Genomic DNA, 26,375 nt, shown 5'->3' on the forward strand with positions numbered 1-26,375 from the left:
TGTTTACTTCTGTCTCTCCAGTTAATCCCAGGGAGCCTCGATGATATTGAGATCAGGTACCTGTGAAGGTCATACCAGCTGAAACCATATAAAAATCTAGGGTGTCTAAGACTTTTAAGTGCACATTACTGTATAATGGAGTCAGTCATGTTTGTTTGAAGTAATCTGGAAATTAAGACTACAGAGTAATTGTACAAACCATTCATTAGACTGCACTTAAACTATTGTGTAGATTTCTGTTCACCACACTGCAGGAAGGATATGATGGTGAGAGTACTGTAGAGAATCATCAGGATGTTGCCTGCAATGGAAGGATGGAAGAGAGATTGGATCATCTGTGTTTATTCTCACTGAGCTAGCGTAAGCTGAAGGGAGATCTGTTAGAAGATTATAAACTTCTAAGCGGGATCAATAGAGTAGAGAATATCTTTTATCCCAGGTTCAAAATATCTAATACTAGAGGGTAATCATTTCATATGAAATAGGGAAAGTTTAAAGGAGATATGAAGGGCCATCTTTTACCACATAGATGAGATGGTCTCTGGAATGTACTATCAGGGGTGGTAGTGGAGGCAGATATAATAGAGGCATTTAAGAGGCTCTTAAATAGGCAAATAAATGTGCAGCGAATAGAGGGATATGGACCATGTGCTGGCAGAAGGGACTAGTCTAATTAGGCATCATTATCTAAATTAATTTGCGCAACATTGTGGACCAAAGGGCAAATTCCAATCCTGTACTCTTTCATAAGGCCTTTAATAAGATACTAAGCAAGAGAATCCATGTGCTCTAACTTTTAAACAAAAAGTTATCAGCTCTTAACTTGAAACAAAATTAGAGCAGATGGATTGGAGTAAAATACTGACATGGATTAAGAATGTTTAACAGGCAGAAAATAGAGAATAGGAATGAATGGATAATTTTTGATTTTTGGATTGCGGATCTATGACTAGCAAAATGCCTCAGGTGTTGGTGCTGGAATCTGAGATGTTCACAATACATACTAATTACTGCATGGTAGGGCTATACCTCTTCCCACCCTATCTCCTGTAAAAATGCTAATCCATTTTCTCAGTTTATTTGTGTCCACCGCATGTGTTCCCTGGATGCAGCTTTCCTTTACAGGATATCAGAGATGTCCTTCTTCGTCAAAGACAAGGTTTCCCTTCCTCCTTCATTGAAGGTGATCTCACCCACATCTCCTCTAGTTCCTGAACATCCACTCTCACCCCATCTTCTCACCACCCTAACACTGATAGCGCTCTTGTCCTTACGTACCACCCCATTAGCCTCCGCATCCAACACATCAACATCCACCAACTCCAAATGGAAACTACCATCAAACTACTTTCCACAGGGATCACTTCCTCTGTGATTCCCTTGTCCATTTGTCCCTCCCTACCAATCTCCCTCCTGGCACTTATCCCTGCAAGCAGCCAAAGTGCTGCACTTGCCCATTCACCTCCTCCCTCACCTCCAGGTGAGGAAACACTTCACCTGCAATTCTGCTGGGGTCATCTATTGTGTCCAATGCTCCTGAATGTGCCATCATAAGTTGGGTGACCTCTTCGTCAAGCACCTCTGCTCCATCTGCCGTGAATGGATCTTCCTGGTGGCCAAACATTTTAATTCCAATTCCCATTCCTGTTCTGACATGTCAGTCCATGGCCTCCTCTGGTGCCAAGATGAGGACACCCTCAGCAACATTCCATCTTATATTAGGGTTGTATTCCATCTGGGTAGCCTCCAACTCGACGACATGAAGATCGATTTCTCCTCCTTGAAAAAATAATTCCTATCCCGTGCCCTCTTCTATTATCCACTCTCAGCTCTTACCTCTTCTCATCCGCCTATCACCTCCCCTTGGGTCCCCTCATCCTTCCCTTTCCCTATGGTCCAGTGTCCTCTCCTATCAGATTCCTTCCTCTTCAGCTCTTTACCTTTACTACCCACCTGGCTTCTAAGAAAGAGAAGCAAGAGTAAGTTCCTCACATCTTCCTCACCATTCCCTAAGATCATGGCTTGCTTTTTTACTGCAGCACTCTATCCATTTCCTTCACTGTCCCCTTTCTGACCCTCACCACCCTATCCCCTCTTACATCTTTTATTTTCTCTTTCTTCCTCTCTTCTGCAGTCCCCTTCTTCCCTTCTTGCCTTCCTTTCTCTGCTTCTTCTGTATCTCTTCTCTCTCTACCCTTATACCTCTTCAAATTCCTGTTTTCCTTCATCTCCTATTCATTCCTTCATAGCTCTTCCTTTCTCTTTCTGGCTCTTTCTCTCTCTCTCTATCTTTTTTCTCCACCTTCACACTTACTTTCCTATAATTTAATGAGATTTAATTGTCATTCATGGTGGTAGCAAAGTGCTCATGTGGAGGCTGTCTAGATCAATGGTTTTCAGTGTTTCATGGTCTGTTAGTAAATGAGTTACAAAACAGACCAGACAAGTATCAGTGATGTAAGATCCAAGGAGAGTTGATAACATTTAGGGTAGAGCCTCAGGAAGCAAGTAGTTGGGAGCATGGGTCTATAGACAGGAGAACCGTACATCCTTCCTCCACCCTTTTTACTCTGAACTTGTCCCACAGTAGCTGCATACAACTGTGAGATGTACCTAAAATATCATTTTCTTGTTGATACTAACTTTAAGGTTTAACCAAACTCTTTTGACTACACTTACAATTGGATTTACAGTAAGCTATTTATTGTGATATGGCTTTGAGTAAACAATTTGATTAAAGTGAATAATCTGAACTGAAGTTTGAAAACCACTGTGATCATGAAGACTCTCAAGATCAAGTTGCTTAATCCAGATTCCTCAAGCAGACAGCACCATGTAACACACACCTTGGAGGCTCATAATGAACTTAAGGGTAAATTGAAGAATGGTAAAAGGAGGAAGATACCAGTGAGCACTCGCTAGTGTTCCTAGGTTAACCAAAGCTACTGAGAGTGCTGACCATGTCTTCATCACCGCTTATGAAGCTGAAGTATTAAGTATACCGCCAATTTCCTAACCCATAAACCAGATCTAGAATAGCTTACTCTCAATTCTCCATTTCATAATTTGGGAACTGAAATATAGTGACCTTGATACTGCAAAGCAGATTCAAAATCTACAATATTTTTGGCCTAATCTGGAACCATTGTCCTCTACACCACCACAGAAGGAGTGTAGGATCAATTGTTGAATACAGCACAGTTTTTGTGTCAGACTGTGCCCACAGTGTACAACATGTGTAGCATCAAATGCGTAAACAGTAAGACTTCACTAAACTCTAAGAGTCCTTGGCAGAATCACTTGAAAATTTAAAACAAGTGGGCAAGGTAGTTTGAGATTGCAATATATGAAAGTTCAAAGTAAATTTATTTTCAAAGTATGTATATGGGACCATTTACAACCCTCAGATTTATTTTCTTGTGGGCAGTCATAGTAAATACAAGAAACACAATAGAATCAATGAAAGACCACACCCAGCAGGACAGACAACAACCAATGTGTGGAAAAACCAACTGTGCAAATACAAACAGAAAAGAGAAAAAAGAAATAATAATACAGGTTTCCCCCGCCATCCGAAGGTAGAGCATTCCTATGAAATGGTTCGCAAGCCGAAATGTCGTAAAGCAAAGAAGCAATTACCATTTATTTATATGGGAAAATTTTGTGAGCGTTCGCAGACCCAAAAATAACCTACCAAATCATGCCAAATAACACATAAAACCTAAAATAACAGTAACATATAGTAAAAGCAGGAATGATATGATAAATACACAGCCTATATAAAGTAGAAATACTTTTCCACAATCATTACTGAACTGTTCTCCGTAGCGAAAATCTCACGCAAGCGCCATCGGCAAAAAAAATCTCACACAAGCGCTGTTGGCAAGAACACTTTCTCCAGTAACCTTTAAGCTATGAAGCTGCTAAATCATACCAAATAACACGTAAAAATACACAGCCTATATAAAGTAGAAATAATGTATGTACGGTGTAGTATCACTTACGGGAATCAGGAAGACAGTGAGCACACTGATGATGGTGTGTTAGACTGAGTCGTTGCAGGTTGGGTGGTGCAGTGGCCCCCACCCTCCAGGCCGCTGAGCGATACATTGCCGCGAAGAACGCAGGGGTCCAGCGGTAGCCGGGAGGTACACAGCACATCTTTAAGAAAAAAGCCGAAACAAACATGGTATTTAATTAGGTGCCGCCCGTAATTGTCGGCCCAGATCAGTGCCGATTTCCGATTGCGTCGTCTCTGATCTGGGCTGACAATTACGTGTTGGCGGCACCTAATTAATTAGCATGTTTATTTCGGCTTTTTTCTTAAAGATGTGCTGTGTGCCTCCTGGCTACCTTTGCATTCTCCGTGAATCAGTATCTGTCCGTGGCCTGAGGGTTGGGGTGGCGGGACACTGGGGTGTCATCTCGTCGCCTGTTTCCATTAGAGCAGGCAGCTCATCTTCTTCTATCTCTGCCCACCTCGATGTCAAAGATCGAGGTTCGTCGTCTGCTGTGGCTGATCTGGAAGGCTTACTTGACTGCTGAGCCTCGTGCATTTTTCCATCACACAGTTCTTTAATAAGGACTCAAACCATCCTGCAAATATCCCCTAAACCGATGTACCCTTTCAAAATTAAAGTCGTACTTTATCATTACTCATTCGGTTTCGACTGTTATCCTTTCTTCTTCCAATTGCATCAGCGCTTCATCTGTCAGTTCTTGGTGATGGGATGCCAAAACCTCTTCAGCATCATGTTCGTCAGCTTCCACAAGCCAAACTCACGTTGTCCTTACTTCGTTCACCATGATCAAAACGCTTAATTATGTCTAGTTTTACCGTAAGTGTAACACCCTTATGAGCTCTTTCAGGCTTTTCCGATACCATAGAACTCATCTTGCAAATGGCTGCTCACAGGCACGTGTTAAAGCAAAGCAGTTCCGAATCCAAGGGAGAGCGGCTGCTCGGGGCGCGCTGCCTTTTATCGCACGCTGATTATTTCATGCACTGATTTTTTATTGCGTGCTGAATTTTTTTTTCATAACAGTGAAAACACCTTCTGAAAGCAAAAACAGGGTACTAACGTAGGTCTTTCGTAACAGTGAGGTTTCGTAAAGCGAACGTTCGAAAAGCGGGGGACACCTGTAAATAAATAAGCAATAAATATCGAGAACATGAGATGAAGAATTCTTGAAAATGAGTCCAGTTCAGTGGGAACAGTTCAGTTCACACAAGTGCTTTATTTTACAATCAAGAAGGAAAATAGATATTTCCATTGAGCACTAAACATTACTAGATAAAGCAATTAGCATTATGCTTATGAGCAGGAAACGTATAATACTGATATTCTGTTTTACTCTTTATAATTTCAGGCTCTTTACATTGTAGTGAACATGCTCCTATATCGTCACCAGTCGCTAATCATGGTTCTCCTGCTGGCACCCCCAAACGGGCTCCAGGAACAATAATAGTTCCACCTGGAACCCAAAGAGTGGCAAATACTCCACCTGTAGTTACTATTGCTCCAACACAAACTATCAATGGACTTTGGAGAGGAGACGGTCGACAGGTAAGAGAAAGAAACCTGATATAATTATTGCATCCAATGCTGCTTAGGGATTTAAATTGTTTGTAGTACAATGTTTATGAATTTAGCACAATATTGTGGTGAAAATAATTGAGCCAAGAAGTGATAGCTTGCTTGAGTTTATGAAGTTTAGTATTGTATTCTCTTTGTAGCAATATTAGAATAGCCACAAACCAATTCTAGATATGCTGCTTATACCTTGTTTAATTTGATTACCAGTTATGATTATTATACCATTTTTGATTATGGCCATGTGCTGATTACTGACATTTTTTAAAAGAAAATCTATCTGTTTTCAAGTAAAACTGAACTATATGGAGGTGATTTTTTTAAATTAATTGCAAGAAAATCAAAGGCTTAGAAATCACTGGTCAAAGTTAACAATCTGTAATACATCAGCACTCACAGTATCCAAGTGTTGTCTGAATTGAGAGTAGGTCAATCCTTATAGCTTATAGTTTGAGATTTAGACCTTTAGTTATTGCTACTTTGTAATCCACATCTGCAATCCTGGTTTTCTGAATGTTGATGTTACTCTGAAGTATACACCCTAGTTCTCCACCCAGATTTTCAATTGTAATAGCAGTGTGATTATATAACAGCAAATTATCAGTATGTATCTGAATAGAAATACGAATGATAATAAAAGAAAGGAGCAACATCTTAATAGACCTCACTCCATGAGCGCTCCCTGAGGGGGACCAATATTCTTGAGGACAGGTTTACTAGAGCTGTTAGGAGTGGTTTAAACTAATATGGCTGGGAATGGGAACCAGTATGATAGAGCTGAGGATGAGCCAGCTGGTTTACAAGTAGATGATGGATGTTACATGATTGTAAGTAAGAACAAGGCAATGATTGGGTACAAATGCAGACAGAGTGAAGAGTTAAATTGTACCACAGAGGCAAAACTCAAAAGAGCAAAGAATGCAGGACTGAAGGTGCTGTACTTAAATGTGTGTAGCATTCAGAATAAGGTGGACAAACTTGTGGCGCAGTTAGAGATTGGTCGGTATGACATTGTGGGCATCACTGAGTCGTGGCTGAAAGAAGGCCATAGTTGGGAGATTAACATCAAAGAATATACTTTGTATCAAAAGAACAGACAGGAGGCATAGGTGATGGTGTGGCTCTGTTGGTAAGAGATGGAATTACATTGTTAGAAAGAGGTGACATAGGGTCAGAGAATGGTGAAGCTTTGTGGATGGAGTTAAGAAACGGCAGGGGTAAAAACACCATTTGGGAATCATATATAGGCCTCCAAATGGTAGCCAAGATGTAGGGTTGGGTTTGTAAACAGAGCTGAAAAAAGGCATGTAATAAGGGTAATGACACATTTGTAATGGGGGATTTCATTATGCAAGGGGATTGGGAAAATTCCTGAAGTCCACAATCAGGTCTTTTGTCTTACTGACATTGAGTGCCAGGTTGTTACTCGACTCCGCTCTACTAGTTGGCGTATCTTGCTCCTGTATGCCCTCTCGTCACCATCTGAGATCCTACGAACAATGGTTGTATTATCAGCAAATTTACAGATGGTATTTGAGCTATGCCTAGCCACACAGTCATGGGTATAGAGAGAGTAGAATAGTGGGCTAAATACACACCCCTGAGGTGCTCAAGTGTTGATCATCAGCGAGAAGGAGATGTTATCACTAATCGGCACAGATTGTGGTCTTCCAGTTAGGAAGTCGAGGATCCAATTGCAACTGTAGAGGCCCAGGTTCTGCAATTTCTCAATCAGGATTGTGGGAATGATGGTATTAAATGCTGAGCTATGGTCGATAAACAGCATCCTGACATAGGTGTTTGTGTTGTCCAGGTGATCTAAAGCCATGTGGAGAGCCATTGAGATTGCGTCTGCCGTTAACCTATTGTAGCGATAGGCAAATTGCAATTGGTCCAGGTCCTTGCTGAGGGAGGAGTTCAGTCTAGTCATGACCAACCTCTCAGAGCAGTTCATCACTGTAGGTGTGAGTGCTACTGGGTGATAGTCATTCAGGCAGCTCACATTATTCTTCTTAGGCACTGGTATAACTGTTGCCTTTTTGAAGCAAGTGGGAGCTTCCACCTGTAGCAGTGAGAGATTGAAAATGTCCTTGAATACTTCTGCTAGTTGGTTGGCACAGGTTTTCAGAGCCTTGCCAGGTACTCCATCAGGACCTTCCACCTTGTGAGGGTTCACTCTCTTTAAAGGCAGCCTAACATCGGCCTCTGAGTCAAAGTTCACAGGGTCATCAGGTGCAGCAGGGATCTTCACAGCTGTAGTTATATTTTTCCTTTCAAAGTGGGCATAGAAGGCGTTGAGTTCATCTGGTAGTGAATCATCGCCGCTCTTCATGCTATTGGGTTTCGCTTTGTAGGAAGTAATGTCTTGCAAACCCTGCCTGAGTTGTTGTACATCCAGTATCGACTCCAAACTTGTTCAAAATTGTCTCTTCACCCTTGAAATAGCCCTCTGCAAATCATACGTGGTTTTTCAGTGCAGACCTGGATCACCAGACTTGAATACCACAGATCTAGCCTTCAGCAGATTACATACCTCCTGCTTCATCACGGCTTTTGATTTGGGAATGTATAGTAAGTCTTTGTAGGCACACACTCATTCACACAGGTTTTAATGAAGGTGGTAACAACTGCAGCATACTCATCCAGATTCAAAGACGAATCCCTGAATACAGTCCAATCCACTGATTTAAAACAGTCTTGTAAGCACTCCTGTGCTTCCCTCGTCTGTACCTTCTTGGTCCTCACTACTGGTACTACAGTCTTCAGCCTCTGCCTATACTCAGGGAGTAGAAGTACAGCCAGGTGATCGGACTTCCTGAAGTGAGGGTGTGGAATAGCATGGTAGGCATTCTTGATGGTGGTGTAACAATGATCTAGTGTGTTGTTTCCCCTAGTATTGCAAGTGATCTGTTGATTTTAATTGCTTAGTGATTTTTTTCAGGCTGGCCTGGTTAAAATCCCCCAAAACGATGGTGAAGGCGTTAGGGTGCGCTGTTTTGTGCATGTTGATCCTATTGCTGAGATCATCTAAAGGCTGATAGATATTGGCCTGAGGTGGAATGTATACTGCTACCAAATTGATCCCGGAAATCTCCCATGGTAGGTAAAAAGGACGGCACTTGACTGCTAAATATTCCAGGTCTGGTGAGCAAAATTGGGACAGCACTGATATATTTGTGCACCAAGAAGAGTTGATCATGAGGCATACTCCTCCACCTCTACTTTTGAGAGACTCTCTAGATCTATCCTGACGGTGTATAGTAAATCCATCAATCTGAATTGCTGCATCCAGTACAGAAGGGGTTAACCAGGATTCTGTGAAACAAAGGACACACACACACACACACACACACAGTCCTGATGTTCCTCAGATTCAGCACCCTAGCTCTGAGATCATCAACTTTATTCACCAGAGACTGCACGTTTGCCAGCAGGATAGTCGATATTGAGAGTATAAAACCCCATTTCCTTAAACACACTTGTATCCCTGACCTGCAGCCATGTTCCCTGTGTAGATTGGGTGTTAACCCAGATCTTACTAGGGAGTTTAACGTAAAGGAACCCTTTGGAAGCAGTGATCATAATATGATTGAATTTATACAGCAATTTGAGAGGAAGAAGCATTACTTACATGTAACAGTATCGCAATGGAATAAAGGGAATTACAGAGGCATGAGAGAGAAACTTGCCCAAGTGGATTGGAGGACGATCCTGGTGGGAATGATGGCAGAGCAAAGATGGCTGGACTCCGCCTTCCACCTGTGGACATTTAAGACACAGTCTCTTTCTGTCTCCCTTTAATTTCTCCCTTTCCCGACTTAAACTTTGAAATTTTAACTTTATTCAGTCGGATCTTTCAAAGTGATAATTATAGTTATGGCTACCTTGAGAAGCACAAAAAAGAATCTCGATACAGGTAATGGTAAATCTAAAAAAACTGACGAAGCTCCTGAAGAACCAGCCTGGGTTAATAGATTAGAGACTCCAATGAGCTCTATCATCGCTGAATTAACTCACCTAAAAGAAAGTCTTCTCCCTTTGGAGGAAAAGTTGATTCTTTGAGCTTGGATCTTAAAGAAGTAACTCTCAATGCGGCTGATATTTCTTCTCGTCTGGAAAAGGCTCAATGACGAATTTTTGATTTGAAAGCTCATTCTCGTCGGAACAATATTCGAATTGTTGGATTGAAAGAGAAGTCAGAATCTGCCGACATACTGGACTATTTCGCTAAAATGTTTCAATTTCTATTTCCTGAGGCATTTTCACAATTGCCCAACATTGGAATAGCTCATAGGGTTGGAATTCTGGGACAAGATAAAAACAGACATGTTATTGTGCAACACACATCAAAGTTGCTGGTGAACGCAGCAGGCCAGGCAGCATCTTTAGGAAGAGGTACTGTCGACGTTTCGGGCCGAGACCCTTCTTCAGGAAATGTCGACTGTACCTCTTCCTAGAGATGCTGCCTGGCCTGCTGTGTTCACCAGCAACTTTGATGTGTGTGCTTGAATTTCCAGCATCTGCAGATTTCCTCGTGTTTGCATGTTATTGTGCATTTCCTTCGTATTCGAGACAAAGACTGTATTATTAAACTGACAAGAAAACAAAGACTGTTTAAATTTCAAGGCTCTGAGATTCGTTTCTTTCAAGATTTTCCGCGTGAAATTGTTCAGAAATGTTCTGGGTTCGCGGCCGGAATGCGAATGGCCTTTCAAAACCAGATGCATCCCTTTCTTCTGTATCCGGCTAAATTAAGGCTTTTCGCTAAAAACTCTGGGGTTCATGTCTTTGAGGATCCAGCCGATGCATTGCGTTTTAATAATTCTCTCCCGGATGAGTCTGAAGCTTGAAGTTTAAAAGACTTACAATTATTCGATCGTTTCACGATGTAAGGAATGATGAGATCAGAAGAATTGAGAAGTACAGAAAGTCTTGGTATTAAAAAGTACATTTATCTTTGAAATAGACTGGTTTGGACAGTTTTAATTTTAGAAGATATCTTATGGGATCTGTTGGAAGACTGTAGACATTTTAAACCATTTAGAATTTCTTTCTGTTTGCTACATCTATGAATTAATTGTTTTTTTTTTGCTTTGTACGTTTTTGTTAAGAACTTTTAACTCACTATTCGGATTTCTTTACATTTTATAGATAGAATTTCATCTATAAAAGAAGTTTTCTCTTCTGTGCAAATATTTCAAGAGTTTGTTTTGGAAGTGTTTTTTCTTATCTAATGTTATGAAGGTTACTTTCTAAATTGAAGGTCATTTCTGTTAACAGTTTTTTTTAATTTAATTGTAATGGGTTGTATGTTGACTGTAATGAGTTGTATACTCAGGAGAGGGAGACAGATTACCTTTTTTCATCCGTACCTTTTATTTAGGCAAGTGGAGTTCAGAATTGCTTCTAATGCATTCCTTGGGGCTTGCGTCAATTGATATCGACTTATTTCTGGGCTTTGTAGGTTGGGTGGGTTTTTTCCTTTTTTTTATTTCTATTTTTTTATTCCCATTATGGAATTCCGGAGCATACGCAAATTGTTATCATTGTTGCTTATCACCACCATTCATGACTACCTTATCCTGACATGCATTTAATTCTTTTCTTTAGATATAAAGTTTCATGATGTTATTTAAACAGTTAAATGTTTTAAGTTGGAAGGTCCGTGGTTGGAATCATCCTATTCAGTGTAAGAAAACATTTAAAATTATTAATGGATTCCAACCTGATATAATTTTTGCTCAAGAGACACATGTCAGGTTATGTGATAAAGATCGATTTTTTAAATTTTGGTAAGACCCTCAGATTCACACAAACTCGCAAAGTAAAATTAGGGGTGTTTCCATTTTTATTGATTCTAATATTCCTTTTAATCAGGAGGATATTATATCTAATATTAATGGTAGATTTTTGATTGTTAAAGGAACAATTTACAATAAGGCAATGGTTTTGGTTAATATATATGGACCAAATGCTGATGATCCTTCATTTTTTAAAGTTATTTTCGCTCTATTACCTGATTTAAATGAATATATGTTATTAATGGGTGGAGATTTTAATACTTGCTTTAAATCCCCTATTAGATAAATCATCATCTAGACATCAACTCCCTAATCGCTCTGCATCACTTATTAATTCCTTTTTAATTGATTATGGTTTAATTGAAGTTTGGAGATATATGCATCCTACCAATAGAGAATATTCCTTTTTTCACATGTTCATAATAAATATTTGAGAATCAACTATTTTATAGCCGACCCGCGACTTTTACTGAATGTTCAGAAATGTGAATATGTTGCAATTGTTATTTCTGATCATGCTCCTTTAAATTTAATATTTGATTTGAAAGATGTTGTTTCTACAAGACCACCTTGGCATTTTCCAGAACATTTGTTACAAAGTTCAGATTTTGTTGAGTTTATTGAAACTCAGATAAAAGAGTTTTTTTCTCCTTAATAATACAGGAAACGTCTCAAAGTTAGTCATTTGGGATACGTTAAAAGCTTATTTACGTGGTCAGATTATTTCTTATTTAGCTAAGTTGAAGAAACAGACAAGAATGGAATTAGATAAAATTGCTAAACAAATTAAAGAATTAGATAATATCAATGCAATCTTTCCAAATGTTGATTTGTTTAAAAGAGTGGAATTACAATCACAATATAATTTATTATTAACTTATCCTATCGAAGGATATTTGCTTAAATTAAATAGTCAGTTTTATATTTTTGGGGATAAAAATAATAGGCTTTTAGCTTCCCAATTAAGGGCTGCTAAAGCTAAAACACAAATTTAAAAATTCATAAAGATAATGGAGATATAGTAAGTAATTATGAAGTCATTAATAATATTTTTCAGAAATTTTATTTCGATCTTTATAAATCTCAGTTTCCTGCAGATCCCTCCAAAATGAAGGCTTTTTTATATAAGATTAAATTTCCTCAAATTACTGCTGAAGATTAACAGACCCTTGATGCTCCAATTGTTGAGTATGAAATTCAGAAGGCTATATGGTCAATGCAATCAGGTAAAGCTCCTGGACTCGATGGTTATTCGGTAGGATTTTACAAAAAATTTGAAAAATTACTTTCTCCATACCTTTTGGAAATATTTCACGAATCTTTTGAGAAAGGTAATTTACCTTCTTCTTTTTATGAAGCTTCTGTGTCTTTAATCCTTAAGAAAAATAAAGATCATACTGAATGCTCGTCTTATAGAGCCATTTCGCTTTTAAATGTGGATGCTAAAATTCTTTCTAAGATAATGGCTAACCGTTTGGAAAACATTTTATCTAAAATTATCTCTATGGATCAAACAGGCTTTATTAGAAGCCGTTATTTTTCTAATGTTTGGAGATTGATGAACATTATATATTCACCATTATCCAAAACACCCCAATGTGTTATTTCTTTGGTTGCGGAAAAGGCATTTGATAGAGTTGAATGGACTTATTTGTTTAATGTGTTAGAGAAATTTGGCTTTGGTAATAATTTTAATAAGTGGATTCAAATGATCTATAAGAACCCTATTGCTACCATTATTACTAATAATCTTAGGTCTCCCTTTTTTTCACTTTCACGAGGTACTCGACAAGGGTGTCCATTAAGTCCTTTATTATTTAATCTTGCACTGGAGCCTTTGGCTACAACAATTCGTGAAACTAAAAACATTCATGGTATTTCTATAAATGGGACCATACATAAGATCTCTCTTTATGCAGATGATCTTCTGGTTTATATCTCGAATCGTGAAGAATCTATTCCTAATCTTTTGGAATTATTAAATGATTTTGGAAAATTTTCAGGATATAAATTTAATTTAAATAAAAGTGAATTGTTCCCTTTAAATGTTCCTGTTTTTATATATAATGATATTCCATTTAGAATTGTGAATTCTTTTAAATATTTGGGTATTATCATTACAAAAAAAAAGATCTTTATAAAGCTAATGTAGTTCCTTTATTGGACTCTATGAAACATTATTTTCTAGATGGAATCCTCTTACACTTTCTTTAACAGGTCGTATTCATGCCATGAAAATGATGATTTTACCTAGATTTTTATATATTTTTAAAAATATACCTATTTTTCTAACTAAAAAATTTTTGGATCAAATTGTTTCTACTATTTCGTCCTTTATTTGGAATAATAAAAAAAACATGAGTTAACAAGTTTCATTTACAAAAATCCAAGAAAGATGGTGGACTCGCGTTACCTAATTTAAGATTGTATTATTGGGCTGTTAATATTCGACAACTATGTTTTTAGTTATATTGGCTCGATAAGAGCCAAAAACCAGCTAGGATTGATTTGGAATTTAAAGCTATTAATCAATTTTATTTATCTTCATTATTAGGAGCTCTATTACGTTTACAACTTGCTAAAATTTTCAATTTAAATCTCTACCCTGTTATTAAACAGTCCTTACAGATTTGGTTTCAATTTCGCAACTCTTTTAATTTTAAACAATTTGAATTGTCTAGCCCTGTATTTCGAAATTTGCTATTTAAACCTTCAATTACTGATCTCATTTTTCTTTTATGGAGAAATAAGGGGATCTGTTCTTTTGCAGATTTATTTAGTGATGGTCGATTAATGACTTTTGAAGAGTTATTTAGCAAATATTCTCTCTCTCATACACATTTCTTGCAATATTTTCAGGTTAGACATTTTTTACAAAACTATGTTTCTACATTTCCATATATGCAAGAATCTGATTTGTTGGATACTATTTTGAATATGAATCCTTTAGTGAGAGGTTCCATTGGTAGAACTTATAATTTATTTTTACTACAAAAAAATAACCTCTCACTAAAGATTAAACAAGATTGGGAGAGAGAATTTAATATGACTTTTGTTAATGAAGATCGGTTATGAGTTCTGAAAATGGTTAATTCTTCTTTTGGATCGGGACTACAGAACGGCGTGGGAGCTAAATTCTGAAGGAAGGCAGTTTTTTTTAAAAACTTCTTCGAGTGCAAGAAGGACGAGACTGCGCAGGTGCGTGACGTAACAGGCCAGCGTGGAGAGTTTAAAAAGGAAGGTTGCTACCAACGGATTTCTTTTGGATTGGGACTACAGAGCAGCGTGGGAGCTGAATTCTGAAGGAAGGCAGTTTTTAAAAAAATTTCTTCGAGTGCAAGAAGGACGAGACTGTGCAGGCGCGTGACGTAACAGGCCAGCGTGGAGAGTTTAAAAAGGAAGGTTGCTACCAACGGCTTTCTTTTAGATTGGGACTACAGAGTGGCGTGGGAGCTGAATTCTGAAGGAAGGCAGTTTTTTTAAAGACTTCTTCGAGTGCAAGAAGGATGAGACGGCGCAGGCACGTGACGTAACAGGACAGCGCGGAGAGTTTAAAAAGGAGACCACCCTATACAGCGGGCAGCGGAGTGAGTGGTAGCAGAGTGTAGGGCTTTGGCTTCAACGGGCTTCGGCGGTAAACAGGAAGAGGCGAGAGTGAAGCACCAACTCTTTTTTTCTCCCCCCCGCTTTTGCGAATCAGCCCAGACAGACAGGAACAGCAGGGCTCTCACAGCTAACGGTACAAGCTAACGGTTTAAAAAGTGCATCTGTTTGGCGAGGTAAGTGGGTGAATAGACTTACTTTTTCTGTTCCATTCCTGTAGAATTAGATAGCATGCCTGCAGGGTTAGTACTTTGTTCAGGGTGTCAGATGTGGGAATCCTGGGAGACCTCCAGCCTCCCTGATAGCCACATCTGCGCCAAGTGCACCGAGATGCAGCTCCTCAGAGACCGTGTTAGGGATCTGGAGCTGCAGCTTGATGACCTAGTGCTTATCAGGGAAAGTGAAGAGGTGATAGACAGGAGCTACAGGGAGGTAGTCATCCCTAGGCTGCAGGGGTCAGAAAACTGGGTCACTGTCAAGAGAGGGAAGGGAAATGCCCAGATAGTGGAGAGCACACCTGTGGCTGTCCCCCTCAGCAACAAATATCTTGTTCTGGATGCTGTTAAGGGGGATGACCTGACAGGGGATGCCCAAGGTGATCGGGTCTCTGGCAGTGAGCCTGGCACTGTTGTGCAGGAGAGAAGGAGGGAGAAGAGGAATGCGGTAATCATAGGGGATTCCATAGTCAGGGGAACGGACAGGAGATTCTGTGAGCCTGATAGAGATACCCGTATGGTGTGTTGCCTCCCAGGTGCCAGGGTACGGGATGTCTCGGATCGGGTCCAGAATATTCTGAAGGGGGAGGGTGAGCAGCCAGTTGTCTTGGTACATGTTGGTACCAATGACATAGATAGGACAAAGGAGGAGGTCCTGAAGAGAGATTTCTGGGAGTTAGGAAAGAAGCTGAGAAGCAGGACCTCCAGGGTAGTAATCTCGGGATTGCTACCTGTGCTATGTGCTAGCAAGGGCAAGAATAGTAGGATCAGGCAGATGAATGCGTGGCTGAGAAACTGGTGCAGGGGGCAGGGCTTCAGATTCTTGGATAATTGGGATCTCTTCTGGGGGAAGTATGACCTGTTCAAAATGGACAAGTTACACCTGAACCCGAAGGGGACCAATATCCTGGCGAGAAAGTTTAATAGAGCTGTTAGGGAGGGTTTAAACTAATTTGGCAGGGGGATGGGAACCGGAATGATAGAGCGGAGGAAGGGGAAAACAGAAATAAATCTAAGATAGTGAGCAGTAAAGATGTCAAGAAAGACAGACAGGTGATGGGGCAAATTTGTAGTCATTGGGATGAGTTGCGGTGCAATAAAGTTGCAGTGAAATCAAAGCGAAAAGTACCAAATACTGGTCTTAAGGTGTTATACTTAAATGCACACAGCATAAGGAATAAGATTGATGATCTTGTCGTACAGCTACAGATTGGCAGGTATGATATTGTGGCCATCACTGAGACGTGGCTAAAGGATGCATGTCTCTGGGAGCTGAACGTCCAAGGATACACGGTGTATCGGAAGGATAGGAAGGTAGGCAGAGGGGGAGGTGTGGCTTTATTGGTAAGAAATGATATTAAATCATTAGAAAGAGGTGATATCGGATCGGAAGGTGCAGAATCTTTATGGGTTGAGCTAAGAAATCACAGGGGTAAAAGGACCCTGATGGCAGTTATTTATAGGCCTCCAAACAGCTGCAGTGATGTGGACTACAAATTACAACAGGAAATAGAAAAGGCTTGTCAGAAGGGCAGTGTTATGATAATTGTGGGGGATTATAACTTGCGAGTGGATTGGGAAAATCAGGTCGGCACTGGATCTCAAGAGAGAGAATTTGTAGAATGTCTGCGAGATGGCTTTTTAGAACAGCTTGTTGTTGAGCCCACTAGGGGATCGGCTGTACTGGATTGGGTATTGTGTAATGAACCGGAGGTGATTAGAGAGATTGAGGTGAAGGAACCCTTAGGAGGCAGTGATCATAACATGATTGAGTTCACTGTGAAATTTGAAAAAGAGAAGCCGAAATCTGATGTGTCGGTATTTCAGTGGAGTAAAGGAAATTACAGTGGCATGAGAGAGGAACTGGCTAAAGTTGACTGGAAAGGGACACTGGCAGGAAAGACAGCAGAGCAGCAGTGGCTGGAGTTTATGCAAGAAGTGAGGAGGGTGCAAGACAGGTATATTCCAAAAAAGAAGAAATTTTCGAGTGGAAGAAGGATGCAACCGTGGTTGACAAGAGAAGTCAAAGCCAAAGTTAAAGCAAAGGAGAGGGCATACAAGGAAGCAAAAATTAGTGGGAAGACAGAGGATTGGGAAGTTTTTAAAAGCTTACATGGGGAAACTAAGAAGGTCATTCAGAGGGAAAAGATGAACTATGAAAAGAAGCTAGCAAATAATATCAAAGAGGATACTAAAAGCTTTTTCAAGTATATAAAGAGTAAAAGACAGGTGAGAGTAGATATAGGACCGATAGAAAATGATGCTGGAGAAATTGTAATGGGAGATAAGGAGATGGCAGAAGAACTGAACAAGTATTTTGCATCAGCCTTCACTGAGGGAGACATCAGCACTATACCAGACACTCAAGGGTGGCAGGGAAGAGAAGTGTGCGCAGTCACAATTACGACAGAGAAAGTACTCAGGAAGCTGAATAGTCTAAAGGTAGATAAATCTCCCGGACCAGATGGAATGCACCCTCGTGTTCTGAAGGAAGTAGCTGTGGAGATTGCGGAGGCATTAGTGATGATCTTTCACAAGTCGATAGATTCTGGCATGGTTCCAGAAGACTGGAAGATTGCAAATGTCACTCCACTATTTAAGAAGGGGGCAAAGAAGCAAAAAGGAAATTATAGACCTGTTAGCTTAACATCGGTGGTTGGGAAGTTGTTGGAGTTGATTGTCAAGGATAAGGTTACAGAGTACCTGGAGGCATATGATAAGATAGGCAGAACTCAGCATGGATTCCTTAAAGGAAAATCCTGCCTGACAAACCTATTACAATTTTTTGAGGAAATTACCAGTAGGCTAGACAAGGGAGATGCAGTGGATGTTGTATATTTGGATTTTCAGAAGGCCTTTGACATGAGGCTACTTAACAAGATAAGAGCCCATGGAATTACGGGAAAGTTACATACGCGGATAGAGTGTTGGCTGAGTGGCAGGAAACAGAGAGTGGGAATAAAGGGATCCTATTCTGGTTGGCTGCTGGTTACCAGTGGTGTTCCACAGGGGTCCATGTTGGGGCCGCTTCTTTTTACATTGTACATCAACAATATGCATTATGGAATAGATGGCTTTGTGGCTAAGTTTGCTGACGATATGAGGATAGGTGGAGGGGCCGGTAGCGCTGAGGAATCGGAGAGTCTGCAGAGAGACTTGGATAGATTGGAAGAATGGGCAAAGAAGTGGCAAATGAAATACAATGTTGGAAAGTGTATGGTTATGCACTTTGGCAGAAGAAATAAATGGGTAGACTATTATTTAAATGGGGAAAGAATTCAAAGTTCTGAGATGCAACGGGACTTGGGAGTCCTCGTATAGGATACCCTTAAGGTTAACCTTCAGGCTGAGTCGGTGGTGAAGAAGGCGAATGCAATGTTGGCATTCATTTCTAGAGGAATAAAGTATAGGTGCAGGGATGTGATGTTGAGGCTCTATAAGGTGCTGGTGAGACCTCACTTGGAGTACTGTGGGCAGTTTTGGTCTCCTTATTTAAGAAAGGATGTGCTGACGTTGGAGAGGGTACAGAGAGGAATGATTCCGGGAATGAGAGGGTTAACATATGAGGAACGTTTGTCCGCTCTTGGACTGTATTCCTTGGAGTTTAGAAGAATGAGGGGAGACCTCATAGAAACATTTCGAATGTTGAAAAGCATGGACAGAGTGGATGTGGCAAAGTTGTTTCCCATGATGGGGGAGTCTAGTACAAGAGGCCATGACTTAAGGATTGAAGGGCGTCCATTCAGAACAGAAATGCAAAGGAATTATTTTAGTCAGAGGGTGGTGAATCTATGGAATTTGTTGCCACGGGCAGCAGTGGAGGCCAAGTCATTGGGTGTATTTAAGGCAGAGATTGATAGGTATCTGAGTATCCAGGACATCAAAGGTTATGGTGAGAAGGCGGTGGAGTGGGACTAAATGGGAGAATGGATCAGCTCATGATAAAATGGCGGAGCAGACTTGATGGGGCCGAATGGCTGACTTCTGCTCCTTTGTTTTATGGTCTTATGGTCTTATGTGCCAATCATTGTGTAATTCAATTTAAAATTGTTCACCATTATTATTTAACAAAGGAGAGGCTATCCAAAATATTTCCTACTATAGATAATAATTGTGATAGGTGCAAAAATGAAGTCAATAGACAATAGACAATAGGTGCAGGAGTAGGCCATTCGGCCCTTTGAGCCAGCACCATCATTCACTGTGATCATCCACAACCAGTATCCAGTTCCTGCCTTATCCCCATAACCTTTGATTCCACTATCTTTAAGAGCTCTATCCATCTCTTTCATGAAAGCATCCAGAGACTTGGCCTCCACAGCCTTCTGGGGCAGAGCATTCCATATATCCACCACTCTCTACTTTGTCATAGTCACTACTTTGTCACATATGTTCTGGTCATGTCCCTCATTGAAATCTTTTTGGAAATCTTTATTTTCTACAATTTCTGAAGCTTTGAAAATTAATTTACAACCTAATACATTGACTGTTCTATTTGGAATAGTTCCGCATCATATTCAGGGTATTTCATTTTCAAACCAACATGTAATTGCATTTGTTATATTGTTGGCAAGAAGGGCTATTTTACTGAAGTGAAAAGATACATCTGACCCTACACTAATTCAATAGTTTTCCCAAGTAATGTTATGTCTTAGTCTGGAAAAAATTAGTAGAACTTTTGATCCCCGATTCGATTTTGAGAGAAGGTGGGGCTCTTTTGCCAAATATTAACATTTAATTTGAGTTAATTTATATGGTTTCCTTCCAATTTTATGTTATATAAATGTGATTTGGTGGTTGTTGTTTTCTTTTTCTTTTATATATATAAATGATTGTAAGACGTATTGCTCCAGGAGTTGGTTCCTAATAGGTTTTTTCTTTTTTTTTTGTTTTGTAGTTAGTGGGGTTTTTTTCAGTTAGTTGGGGTTCTCTTTTTCCCTCCTTTTTCTTATATATTCTTTTTTCCATTAGCATATATGTTTTTTCTTCAGCTTTATTAATTATATATATACTAATTTGCTGAACTTCTGTATTTTATAGCTGTAGAAGATTATATATCAATAAAAATATTTTAAAAATGAAATGAAAAGATGGCTGAAGTTTCTGGGAATAGTTCACAAGGTGAAGGGTAGATATGCCCCACAGAAGAAGAATTTTTCAAATGGCAGGGGTACGCAGACATGGCTGTCAAGGGAAGTTAAGGACTGCATAAAAGCCAAGGAAAGGGCATATAAGGTAACAAAAGTGAGTGGGAAGTTGGATGATTGGGAAGCTTTAAAAATCCAACAAAAGGCAACTAAAAAACTAAAAGAAGGGAAAAGGTAAAATATGCGGGCAATCTAGCCAACAATATAAAGCAAGATACCAGAAGTTTTTTTCGGTTATATGAAGAGTAAAAGGAAGGTGAGAATTGATACTGGAAAATTATGCTGGTGAGGTAGTAATGGGAGACAAAGAAACAGCAGATGAACTTAATGGGTACTTGCAGCAGTCTTCACTGTGAAAGACAATAGCAGTGTGCCAAAGGTCTGTGAGTGTCAGGAAGCAGGAGTGTGTGCCATTGCTATTACAAAGGAAAAAATGCGAGGTAAACTCAAAGGTTTTAGGTGGATAAGTCACCTGGGCCAGATGGACTACATCCCAGAGTCCTGAGAGAGTTTGCTGAAGAGACAACGGATGCATTGGTCATGATCTTTCAATAATCACTTGATTCTGGCATGGTCCCAGAGGGCTGGAACATTACAAATGTCACCCCACTCTTTAAGAAGGGAAGAAGGCAAAAGAAAGGAAATTATAGGCCAGTTAGCCCAACCTCAGTGGTTGGGAAAGAGTTGGAATCTATTTTTAAGGATGAGGTTTCAGTGTACTTGGAGATTAATAATAAAATAAAAAGCCAGCATTGTTTTTGTGAAGGGAAATCTTGCCTGACAAATCTTTTAGAGTTCTTCAAGGAAGTAACTATAGGGTGGACAAAGGAGAGACAGTGGATGTCATTTACTTGGATTTTCAGAAGGCATTTGATAAGGTGCCATATATGACACTGCTTAACAAGGTAAAATCCTATGGCGTTACAGGAAGGATACTGAAATGACAGACAGGAGGCAATGAATGGGAATAAAAGGGGGGGGCTTTTCTGGATGCCTGCCAGTGATTAGTGGTGTTCCTCAGGAGTCAGTATTGGGACCGCTACTTTTCGCATTGTTTGTCAATGATTTAGATGAAGGAATTAATGGCTTTGTGGCAAAGTCTGCAGATGATACGAAGATTGTGGGAGGGGTAGGTAGTGCTGAGGAAACAATGCAATTGCAGCAAGACTTAGACAAATTGGAAGAATGGGCAAAAAGTGGCAGATGGAATACAGTGTTGTGAAATGTACAGTAATTCATTTTGTTTAAAGGAACAATAGTGCGGACCATTATCTAAATGAGGAGAGGGTTCAAACATCAGAGGTGAAGAGGATTTAGGGGTCCTTGTGCAAGACTCCGTGAAGGGTAATTTGCAGGTCGAGTCTGTGGTAAAGAAGGCAAATGCAATATTGGCATTTATTTCAAGGGGAATAGAATATAAAAGCAAGGAGATAATGCTGATACTGGTCAGGCCACACTTGGAGTATTATCAACAGTTTTGGGCCCCATATCTCAGAAAGAATGTGTTGTAATTCAAGAGAGGCCAAAGGTGGTTCACAAGGATTATTCCAGGAATGGAGGGGTTAACATATGAGGAGCATTTAGCAGCTTTGGGCCTGTACTCACTGGAATTTAGAAAAGTGCGTGGGGATCTCATTGAAACCGACCGAATGTTGGAAGGACTAGGTGGAGTGAATGTGGAGAGGATGTTTCCTATGATGGCAGTATCCAGAAGTAGAGGGCACAGCCTCAAAACTGAGGGGCAACCTTTTAGAATGGAGGTAATGAGATTTTTTTTTTAGCCGGAGAATAGTGAATCTGTGGAATGCTCTGCCACAAACCAGTGAAGATCAAGTCATGGGTATATTAAAGGCAGAAGTTGATAGTTTTCTGATCAGGGTGGGCATCGAAGGGTATGGTGAGAAGGCAGGTGTATAGGGTTGACTAGGATCTGGGATCAGCCATGATGGAATAGCAGAGCAGATTCCATGGGCTGAATGGGCTAATTCTGCTCCTATGTCTTATGATCTTTCAGCCACTAGATTGAGGAGGTTTATTCACCTTTACTCTTCTTAATTTCACATTGTGAAATGCTTTGTGAAAGTATTGTAAAATACTTTTATTTTGCAGTCATTGAGCCAAAGAACTGTATGAGTCATTAAATTGTACAGCACAAAAAAGGCCCTTCAACCCACCACATCTATGCTAATCATCATGCCTCTATTTTATTGTTGCTTGCCAAAAGTAATTCCATATCCCTCTATGTCTTGCTCATTCAAGCACCAATCCTCATGCTATATATACATTTAAATATATATCCTGTTGAAACTTTGGAAGCCTTCTTCACTGTCCACTATACCACCAATTTTGGCGCCATCAGCAAACTTTCTAATCATGTCATCTACATATCCATCCAAATCATTATTACATTTGACAAACAACAAAGGATTCAGCACTGATCCCTGCAACACACCACTGATGTCTCCAATCTGATTGGTGGTGATTGTCTCTCGGGGTCAGAGGAAGACTAAACATTGTGCAGTCATCTGTGGATACGTATTTGCTGATCATGGTGGGGGCATTAGCGCTGATGACTGTTGTGTGACGTTTGTGGCTGAGAGGCAGACATAGCCACATAAGCCTTTCATTGATTCCCAGGGTAGGTGGGAGAATTGTTTCAGAAAGCTGGACTTGACTGCAAATCCAACTCCATGAATCCTCTCTTCATCTTGCGCTTTTCCTTTCCAAAAGAAAGTGTAGCCACTGGTGGTTTCAGTCAGGGATCCTTCCTCCGCAAGCCTGGTTTCACTTAGGGCTGCGATGTCAATGTTGTAGCGTGAAAGTTCCTTAGCAACAAGGGCTATTCTTCTTTGGGGTCTTGCTGAGTTCCCTCTGTCCACGAGTGTGCGGACATTCCATGATCCTAACAGAAGTTTCTTTCTTCTCTTTTGAGTGTAACCGCATTAGCGGATGAACTGCTAGCCGCGGCAAGCTGGCCAGTTGTCTGTCTGTAGGACAGGCAATGCTTAGGCCACCTTTTCTCGGCCCCTCCCTATCAAAGTGTGAGCAGTGCTGTCTTGAAAAGGGCTGCTCAGTCACCATTGGTGCTGCTGAACTCCTCTGCTGCTCTGGGTACAGAGAAGAACGACCACTTATCCAAGGGCTGCCTACGTGCGGGTTTGTGACTACAACTCCCAGTGGTCACCCCCACCTGTTGCTTCGCCACTCCCCCATCGCCGTAGGACTTGTAGAAGACAGGTAGGAACTGAAAGTTGGGAGATGAATGTTGCACAACGTAACCAATGTGTGAAAGATATTAAAGTGGAAAAGCCTTGCACAGAGACGATCCCACTCTCTCAGCCTCAGAAGTCAGGATCCAGTGGCGCGAAGAATCGTTACATCTGTCAACTTCCTTGGCTGCATTGGATGGTCAATTGAATTATTGGGCATATAAATTTGTAAAAAGTACCAACTAGACTTTTTTTCTTATCTGTTTCATATATGCCACTGGAGGGGAGGGGAAGGGAATAGATAGATCTATTCCTCCACTTCGAAAATAATTTACCACTAAATATTGTGTGCAGCAGATACTTTACAGAAGTATCATGATGATGGTTTAGACACAGAATTATGAGATAAGACAGGTCAGGTGTGGTTCCCAGCAGGAGCTACAGGAAAAACTCCAAACTCCTTGTTGGAAAGTGTGCCAGTCCTTTGTGGCATCAGTCCATGGCAGACGTAGAATATTGGCATAAAATAGATCACTGAGTTCAAGCAAAGTGGAAGGGTGGAATAGAACAATTTTGGGTGTGTGTTTGGGAGTTGGGGGTTGGCACAGCTAGTGTACAATATTTAACATCAAGCCCATGCCAGAAATGGCCCAAACTCTGCTTCAAGGTGCAGATAATCAGTAAGACAAAGAGCATAGTGATGGAACAAATATCAAAATTTCATATAACCCAGACATTGAAAGCTCCGGCTGGTCAGTGGTGTGTGCAGGATATTGATATCAGAACGAACACCCTTTAATTTAATGTCTGTTGTAAATCTCAGGACAGTGATTCCAAGGCATTTTTTAGTCAGTGTAAAAGGAAAACCATTCAGTAGGTTGCACCCAAAAGCTCAGTTTGTACTGACAAAGAAGGAAACATGCACTAAGTGACTCGTGGCATTATTACATGTGTGACTGACACTAGAAAAGCAGCAGATACGTTTTGCAGATGACATGAAATTTGGTGATGTTGTTGATAGCAAAGAGAGTAACCTGAGGCGATGGAATAACATTGATCAGCTGATAAAGTTAGGGAGAGAAATGGCAGGTGGAATGTGAGTCAGAAAGTGTGGTATCTATGTGGAATGAGATGCCAGAGGAAGTTGTTCCGGCTGATATAATAACAACTTTTAAAAGACCGTTGGATAGGTACATGGATTGGAAAGCTTATAAGGTTATGGGCTAAACACTGATAAATGGGACGAGCTTGGATCAGCATCTTGGTCAGCATTGACCATTTGTCCAAAGGTCTTGTTTTACATGTTGTAAAACTCTATGACAAGAATATGCAAGTCTTGGTAGAGTATTGTATAATATCTGTTAGATCACAATTGAAATATTGTGTGCCTTTCTGGTCACAACACTATTGAAAGGATGTATTTGCACTGAAAGTTATGCAGTAAAGACTCACTGGGTTGTTGCCTGGGTGAAACATTTCAATTATGATGAGGGACTGGATAAACTGGGTTTGTATCCCTTGGAGCAGAAGAGGCTAAGCTTGTGCATAACAGATGGGCACAAAACTGAGTGCATGAACGGGGTAGATAGTAAGAAACTATTCCCCAAGGCAGCAGTATCTAAGAACAGAGAAAATAAGTTTAAGGTGAAGACTAAGGTTAATAGGGGATTAAGAACTTGTTTCACCCAGAGCGGTGATGCAGGCATTCTCACAACATTTAAGTATCATCTGGATTGCTTGAATCACACTTGAATCACCAAGGCAATGCAAGCTATAGACCAAGGTCTGGTAAATGGGATTAATATAGATCGGCACTTAATTTTTGGCACAAACATGGTCTTGTCACTGTGCTATATGACTCAGTGGTTATCTGTAACTGGAAGTACCCAGGCCAATTTGCTAGATTAACTCAAGTATAATTAATTCCAGATAAAATTATTTATATGGCTGCATGGACTCTAACTGAATGTCAGGTTAGTTGAGCCTTAATCAACACGTGCCAAAATAATATGTAAAAATTAATCAATGGAAATTTTATCAAGGATATTCCCAGTCAATTTCTGTTTACTTAATTTTGCAGTAATTACCAGATGTTAACCTATCTTTTGTTTTCCATGGATACATGGATATGTAGAGAATTCAAAAACAAGGAATAACTGCTAACTAGATGGAAATGTCAAAAGATTTTATTTGCTCGGTCAAATGTTCTGCACCAGCAAAATCAACCACTAGCTACAAAATGTGCAAGAACATGCAGTATGTGTAATGTAAACTAATCTAAACTGCAAGTCAATAGACACAAGAAATTCTGCAGATGCAGGAGATCCAAAGCAACACACACAAAATGCTGGAGGAACTTAGCAGATTAGGCAGCATCCATGGATATAGGCAGTCGATGTTTCAGGCAAAGACCCTTCTTCAGGACTGGAAAGGAAGGGGAAAAACACAAGAGCAGGGAGGAGAAGGAGGATAGCTAGAAGGTGAATGGACAATAGACAGTAGACAATAGGTGCAGGAGTAGGCCATTCGGCCCTTCAAGCCAGCACCGCCATTCACTGTGATCATGGCTGATCATCCACTATCAGTATCCAGTTCCTGCCTTATCCCCATAACCTTTGATTCCACTATCTTTAAGAGCTCTATCCATCTCTTTTTTGAAAGCATCCAGAGACTTGGCCTCCACAGCCTTCTGGGGCAAAGCATTCCATATATCCACCACTCTCTGGGTGAAAAAGTTTTTCCTCAACTCTATTCTAAATGGCCTACTGCTAATTCTTAAACTGTGGCCTCTGGTTCTGGACTCACC

The 26,375-nt window shown here is 40.2% G+C and overlaps 1 protein-coding gene across 1 annotated transcript in view; it reads left to right on the forward strand.

The window, feature by feature from the left end:
• Positions 1-26,375, forward strand: part of LOC134357727 (genetic suppressor element 1-like) — a 277,583-nt gene that overhangs the window by 174,961 nt on the left and 76,247 nt on the right. The window contains exon 3 of the mRNA XM_063069351.1: positions 5,371-5,567. Within this exon, the coding sequence (XP_062925421.1) occupies positions 5,371-5,567 (197 nt within the window). The remainder of the gene's footprint in view (positions 1-5,370; positions 5,568-26,375) is intronic.

This window comes from Mobula hypostoma, chromosome 17 (genome assembly GCF_963921235.1).
Source record: "Mobula hypostoma chromosome 17, sMobHyp1.1, whole genome shotgun sequence".
NCBI lineage: Eukaryota > Metazoa > Chordata > Chondrichthyes > Myliobatiformes > Myliobatidae > Mobula > Mobula hypostoma.